The sequence below is a fragment of the Tachypleus tridentatus genome, chromosome 12 (assembly GCF_004210375.1).
Source record: "Tachypleus tridentatus isolate NWPU-2018 chromosome 12, ASM421037v1, whole genome shotgun sequence".
Taxonomy (NCBI): Eukaryota; Metazoa; Arthropoda; class Merostomata; order Xiphosura; family Limulidae; genus Tachypleus; species Tachypleus tridentatus.
The window spans coordinates 72,552,499-72,560,405 of record NC_134836.1 but is presented as its reverse complement, the minus strand read 5'-3'; the positions used below and the strand labels follow the sequence as shown (position 1 = coordinate 72,560,405).

At 29.0% G+C, this 7,907-nt stretch overlaps 1 protein-coding gene across 2 annotated transcripts in view; it reads left to right on the top strand.

Moving 5' to 3' along the window:
• Nucleotides 1-1,408: 1,408 nt before the first annotated feature.
• Nucleotides 1,409-7,907, top strand: part of LOC143233583 (serine/threonine-protein kinase Pak-like) — a 25,343-nt gene continuing 18,844 nt past the window's right edge. For both annotated transcript variants that reach the window (XM_076469943.1, XM_076469942.1), the window contains exons 1-4: nt 1,409-1,831; nt 3,608-3,704; nt 4,463-4,555; nt 5,170-5,268. In XM_076469943.1, coding sequence (XP_076326058.1) covers nt 4,551-4,555; nt 5,170-5,268 — 104 coding nt within the window. In that variant the 5' untranslated portion in view covers nt 1,409-1,831; nt 3,608-3,704; nt 4,463-4,550. The remainder of the gene's footprint in view (nt 1,832-3,607; nt 3,705-4,462; nt 4,556-5,169; nt 5,269-7,907) is intronic.

Genomic DNA, 7,907 nt, shown 5'->3' with positions numbered 1-7,907 from the left:
CATGTTTCGTGCGACGGGATTCGAACCTGCGACCCTCAGATTACCACTTGAGTGCCTTAACCACCTGGCCAGACTACATTATGGCTTTTACCTTCTTCAGTGCAATACATCTAAGCAAATAGGTGGAAAATCTTAAAACTTAAATGCCTAGCCACAAAGCAAAGACAATTAAATTTATTTATTACAACTCATTTCATAAAAACATAATTCTCAGTTTCCGAGTTACCAGTATGATGATAAACACAATTTCTCTCCCCCCAGTTTGTTTTATGAAAATAAATTTTGTTTTTGAAATTCTTCGATTTCCAAACTCTAAACAAGTTTTACAATCATTGTTCACGATATCTTTAAAAACTACCATTTAAGAAACGACTAAACCAGAAGGGCATATTTCAGCAACATTTTGTAAACGTGTTGCACAAACACATTTTGATAAGAATTATTAGAATGATGTAATAGTTTATAGTCTGATAAATAACTTTGAAATGTTGTTTGTGTTGTATGTTTGTACAAAGTGGTGAGTACACTGCGGTATTTTCTTCCATAGAAATATAATTTTCAGTTTAAGATTGTTTGTTTCGAATTTCACATAAAGTTTCATGAAGGTTACCTGCACTAGCCTCCCCTAATGTAGCAGTGCAAAACTATAGAGAAAGCAGCTAGTCATCACCACCCACTGCCAACTCTTGGGCTACTCCTTTCCCAAGGAATAATGGGGTTGACCATTACATTGTAATACACCATGGCTGAAAGGGCAAGCATGTTTGGTGTGACAGGGATTTGAACCTGCAACCCTCAGATTACGCGTTGAGCGTCCTAACCACCTGGCTATTTCAAGCCGATTCAGTTTAAAAACAAATAAAAAACAGAACAAATGTTAGAAGTCTTGGTATCAGAGAAACTAGTTTCGGCAAGTTACCGTGAACCTGCTTCAGTCTCATCTTGCCTTCTGCTCCAGGATCACGTGCTTGTGGCTAAGCTACCAAGGCCACTTGCTACCATCTAGATAAATGTTTTTAGTATTTTCAACTTGAACAGCAATTATGGAAAACATTAACTGAGTAGCCAGATCACAGACTCAAAATGTCAGGCTTAGCTAACATTAATCTATAAACTGTAAGAAGTGAAAAGCAACAAAAATCTACTACATAATGGGGTTGAGTATGACATTGTAACACATTCACATGGTTACAATAATTTTCTTCATTTGTTTTTCTCTCCTGGATATAGTAAGTTTACCCTATCTTCATGATAATGTTATATAAAGTTCTGCTTCATCTATCTTCCATCTGCTTTTGAATGTGAGCATGGTTTATGTGTCAGAGTAACCATTAGATATTTATTAAGTATTATCTTATTGTAACTTCAGCTTACAATGTTGCCCACTAGGTGACAGCTTTATTGACTTTTATACACTAATGTCTTTAACCTTGCTTGTGTAATGGCTTTTTTCCATTCCTATAAGTCATCCACGTGACCTGTAAGGGCTAAAAATTACTTAGAATAGCCATAGTTATGTTTAGCAACCGCTAACATTTGCGTTTTTTTGAGGTCTTGGATTAGAATGCTATTGGAGATTCACACAGACACATAAACACCTCTCACAATTTTTCTGGTTTTCTATCTTTGCAACAAGATCTGTTACAAGTTCATCGAAGCTACTTATTAAGTTTCTTAGTGGAAAACTGTGTGTGCTCTGAGTGAAACTGATGCCTATCTGTTATGTAATTCATCATTTTATAGATGAAAATCTCAACTTTTTATTGGTTATACGTAATACATAATTAAGCAAGAGAATTATTAACTTATCCTGTAACGGAGAATATGACAGGTGGGTGTGGTAGGAACGGTTTGATTTTCTGTTGATAACTAACAAAAAATTAATGGTTCGTCTGGCCAGTGTAAATTCTATCTTGAATAACTTTGCTTTATATCTTACTCTTTCAAGAGGTAATGGAAAATATAGAGGAAAGACACCAAAAGAAAATATCAAACTAGGAGAACTTCAGGATTTAAAAACAAATTTCATTGTAAAAATAGGAACTTAAAACTTGTATGTTATTAAAATATTTATTATTAGTTAAAATGTTATGATATTATCATTGGTATAAGATAAAAAGATTAGTACAATTTTGAACGTAAAACACTGAAACTTTGTCATGTATAGTAATGGATGACCTGATTGAAAGAGTTAAATGAGCAGAAACTTACAGAGGATGATGTCAAGGAAATACTCTAGTGTAATGAACATCATTTGTATATTTTACAAGAGTTATTTGTCTTTCATTTCTTGCATTCTTGTGTTCTAGACATCATCAAACTTAAAATAGTTAGAAAATGATCCATTGATGTTTTATCTCCTAATTCGATATAAATCCAAGCAAAGATTTCATGTTGTTTTTCTGGTGGTTTTTTTTTTCTTGCATTATATTGAAAGCCCTTTATTTTGGGGAGGATTTTTTTTTCTTTTATGCTACTATATTAAGCTGTGCTATTATTTTTACTCAGAAGTAAAATAACAATTGAAAGTTCTTACATTTATGGCATCTAAAATTTATCATTTACATATAAACATGTACTTATACATGATAAAAATATGGTATGATAAACATTCATGAAACTTAGTTAAATTTAACTTAGTTCTTAAATCTAAATAGGAATGTTGGCAACCAGTATTTGATGGTGATATCTTTGATAATTTGTAACTCCTAATTGTTAATTTTGATAGCAATTTATGTATCACTTGTATCTTCATAAACATATTGTTGTTTAACCTACTCTTTTAAGACCAGGAATTTTATATTTGATTTATTTTATATTTTATTTTTTAGAAAGGCTAAAAAAATAAATGTATTACTTGATTCATTGTTACAAAATATCCTATGGAAGTACTCCACAAAGTCCATGGGAGGTTTATTTTTGAAAGACATCCTTTTAGTTATGCTGTGATAATAGCGATAACTCAAAGTAGAAGATTGAGAGTTAACCCCTAGGTTAAAATGCACATGAACAAATATTAATAAAAAAATTCTTATTTGAAAAATTTGACTTTTCGTGTGCAACAGCCTTGTAATGTTTACTAAAAATCTACCAAATTTTGTCAATATACACTTAATATATTAGAAGTTCCTTGTGTGTAAACTAATGAGTACAAATAGTTATGGGTTTGGTTCAATGGGCCTAGGCAGTTTCAGTAAAGTTAATAAACTACTTTAAAAAATTATTAATTGAAACATTTACCATGGAACAATAATCTTATATTAATATATATTAAAAGTTACAAACCTATTTCAGTGCAGATTATAATGCAGTTTTAATGAGCAATAATAGATTGCTTGACTGTTTTCAAATTATCTTATAATTGAAATACTACTTTTTATAAGCTTTGAGTTATCAGAATTTATTTTTAGAGTTACCTATAGACCCATTAACTTTTACCTTGTGTAGTCCATATTATGTGTAATGTAATTTTTCAGGTATCAAAACATATTTTCAACTTTTGCAGTGTTGATTTTGTGATATACTGTTAACGAGATATTAATAATTTTACACATATATAGAGAAGTACTTAGTTAAAAAGAATTTGTGTTATGTTTTGTTTCTTCAGGAAAATCTTCTCCTAGATGAAGAAAACTTGAAACTAACAGGTTTTGGTCTTTGTGTTAGACCAAAGATAATTTGAACTTATTTTTCTCCAAAAATTGGTAAGTGTCTTATTGGAGTCTTATTTGTAATCATAAATAAGTAACCAAACAAACAAAAATTCTAAATAACTTTCATTTTTTTCACATTTTACTTCTAGAAAATAGTTAATCAAAAGAAAATCCAGAAATACAAATTATTTGATATAGTGGTTTCTGCACATGCAAATTTTAATATACTTTATAGCTCAAGATAGTCAAAAGAGAGGCAAATAAAGTTGTTTAAAGGATTTTACCTGAAGTCGCTCCAAGGAAAAATATTTATCAGATACAATACATTTTCAAAAAAAAAAGGACCATAAAATATACATATATTTGTAAATATTCCTTTTATTTTTTTTAAATTAAACCTAATAAGTTGTAGGAAATTGTACTACACTAGTTTTTCAGAAGTTTGCAAAGCGTGATTATAATCACACTTGTCATCTAACATTAGTGTTAAGACTGTTAAATTTTTAAACATTTTGCTTTTCATCTATTTTTGAGGGATTTTCAATAACTAGAAGAACATATAATAAGATTATTCCAATGGTGATGCATTCGCTGACTATATGTTTTGCTCAATCCAATTAACATTTCAAGAAAATATCACGAGTTTTTTGAAAAGTAGAGAAATTTTGTAAAATTCTATTTATTTTAAAAATACTTTTAAAATAAACTGCTTTTTGTTGTGTTTATTTGTGTGAAAATAATCAGTAATTTATATCATGGCAAAAGAAACTGGAGTAGGAATACATGCTAATAAATTTTGTAATTTTAAGGGAGGTATGGAAACACACCTGGAAACATGTTGTGGTAGTCCTGCATACACTGCACCAGAATTGATTAGTGGACAAGAATGTTTTGGAAATGAAGTGTGTACAAAAGGTTTTATAATATTACAAGCAAAATATAATTTACATAAGGTTTCCTAATCTAATGATATAGATTTTAAAAAGACAATATGTAGATAACCAGAATTATATCATTATTTGATTTAATGAAAATGTGGAAAAAATAATGAAAAACTGAGTTCATTCTCATCTTTTAATTTGTTTTACATTTGAAATAATGCAGTTTTTGTTCAGCTTTATTAAAATATTTTGTCTTTAAATTGTACTTGCCATCAGTGTTTGGAAAAGTTTTTAAATAAATCATGTTGAGTTGTAGATTGTAGAGGTTGTAAAAATAAGGAATCCTGATTGAGTTTTAGCATTATAGAAAAAGATTTACTGAATCAGTTGTGATAAAGGAATTATTGCTTAAGAAAGTGAGAATATTAGTAAATCAAAGTTAAATTAGTTATGACATGAGCAAAGTAATTATAAGAAACTGAAGTTCAAGAAAATATGAATAATGGACCATGTTTAAGAAAGTATCAAGAAGATAGAAATTATAAGAATATGATTTGAAAAGTTAAACAACTGTAGTTTAAACAGTGATTTGTTAATTAGAAATTTCAATTAACATATACCTTCAAATTTTACAGGCTGATATCTGGAGCCTGGGAGTTCTACTGTTTGCCTTGCTATGTGGATATTTACCATTTGATGATGATAATGTTAGCACCTTATATACAAAGATTCAGGTAAATGATTTATAGAAACAGTGGTTTGTTTTGTTACTAGTTTTACTTTTCTCTTTTAAACCTTTCTTTCCTAGAATGTTAATGTGGTGTTATTAATTTTCTAAATATAAAAATGTTATTTAATTATACAAAATGACTTACTAATTACAACCTGATATATCAAAACAGAAAAGGCTTGCCTCGTGAAAGATAAAAGGCTTTACATAACAATATGAATTAATTTTCTGTCCTACTTTGTTATTTTTCTTGTTAGTTTTTGATGATGAAATGTTTTTCTTTGAAATATTAAACTGTTTTCATCTAATTTTCAGAATAAGAGTTTGAAAACTTATTTTCTAAACAATATTTATTGATAAAAAAAGTTTTCTGTAAATGGATTTTGCAAAAAAATTAACTTCAAGCTTTAGAAAAAAGTTAAAGCCATCCAGAGTATTTTTTGAAACAATTTTTCTTTGTGAAAGACAAATTATCATGTCTTTTATAATGTGGAGAAATAATATTGGAAGGAAACACTGTGCATAATTTGTAAGTTGGAAACAACAAATTATTTATATAATATTAACATTCTCGTGGATTTCTCAGTTTTTGACAGAAATGAACGTGTTTCAGTTTAGCGAGCTTTCATTTATCTGTTCATGTTAGGTAATTGAAAAGAATAAGTTAGAATCAAATATATATGTGCTTGATGTGCATTCTGTGTCTACAGAGTTTGTGTGATAATTTTATTCTGGAGTGGTCCGAGTTGTTTTAGACATAATTATAAATCTTTGTTATGTTAAAATTTGAAAAATTACAATTGCTTTAAGTTAACTAGTTAAAATCACGATTTTTAAAAAATTAAATAAGTAAGTTTGATAAATCTTTAGGTTTTCTGGTTGTAGCAATTAATTTTTAAAGTCCTACTACTGGAATATGAGCTATAAACCTAAAATTAGGGGGTTATGATGAATTTTAAAGAATGAAAATGACAGAATTTCACACACACCATTGGATTCCACAGACAGAGATTAGTAGAGTTACATTACAAGTTTAATTATTTAGTTCATAAGTAATGAAAACAATTAAAAATGATTCTTGAATATTGATCTTTCATCCCATTCTACCTTTTCACTGGAACTGTATTAACAGAATATAAATGATTTATAATTTTACATGGTAAAGTGGTGCTGCATGACACTTATAGCAAGGCAAGATAAAATGCAGTCCTAAGAAAACTGATCAATGCCCATCTCGTACATATAAGTACATATTATATGGATAAATGAAGAGAACATTATCAACAACAAGTATTAGAAATGAAGTAGGAACTTGCCTGTATACTTATGAAAGTAAAGGGGTATTTTAATGACATTAGTTGAAAACTTGAAATTGTAATTGACAGATACTTACAAGTAGTAAACTCTACGCATTCTATATCGTGTCATGACATAATTCATAAATCACATCTTTAAGTACAGAATATTAGTTATCCCAAGATACATCCATAATACAAAAGTTTAGGAAAGAAGCATTTGTTTTTGAATTGTTGAGGAAATTAGTAATAACTAAGGATATACTTTGATATTTAAAAAACATTAGTAATAAAGATGGCCTATTCACAAAATAATTATTGGTATAAATCTGGTTAACAACTTCATATATATAAATGCCAGAGCATTTTGTAACACTACTTTCTAACATTTTGTCTACTATTCACTATGTGGAATGGGCATGCTTCAATTTTAGGATATTATATTGATTATAATTACATTAAATCTTAAGGCACAGTGCAAATAGATTTTCAAAATTGTGTTGCCCTTGTTTTCACTAAAGAAATTGTTCTAATTTTTCTCAAATACACGTGGAATGCATTAAGATTATAACATATGTTCAGTTTTGTGACGTACTTCATTTTTACTTAATGCAGATGCTGATTGTATAACTCTAGGTTAGAGTTTTAATCTCTGATTACTGAATGTTACACTCTTATTCAATGTATGAGTGAGACTGCAATTATTTACAATTTTTTTTATCATAGACATTTGCAGCACATGCTTATTTGCTGTAGTTATACCCAACAATATGACATTGAGCAAACTTGTCAGGATAACATTATTTGCTCATGACTGATAATATGATGTACAACATGTTGCCTGGACAGCACAGGCTGTTTACAGTCTCTGTTCATCATATCTTGACACATTGTTGGTTCAAGTTTAGTTATTAAAAATGGACTAAAAGTTCAAAAGAACCACTTCAAATTTTTCAGTGAAAAGAAAAGTTTGGTTAATTTTGAAGATGTTGAATAACAAATATCCCTTAAAAGCAACAAGACAATTTCTGTTATGGATAAACAATACTGTACACTTTGTGTGTCCCCATTTCTAATGTAACTACTAATGATTTGTTGTTAAGTTACTTTTGGTAACTAAGAACAGAGTAGTAAAAGTATTATTCATCATTGCTAGGTGCCATCATTAGTAACAACTTGTTATTCTGGAGATTTGTACTTTTAACATACAACTGATAACTGACAGCCCTTTCTCTTAATTTGTACCATGGTTGCAAGAAGTGTGTAACACCTAAGAAGTAAATAGAGTAACTTTTATTGTTATACATAAGGTTAAAATAGTAACTTGGGGCAGAAAAATACTCATTCA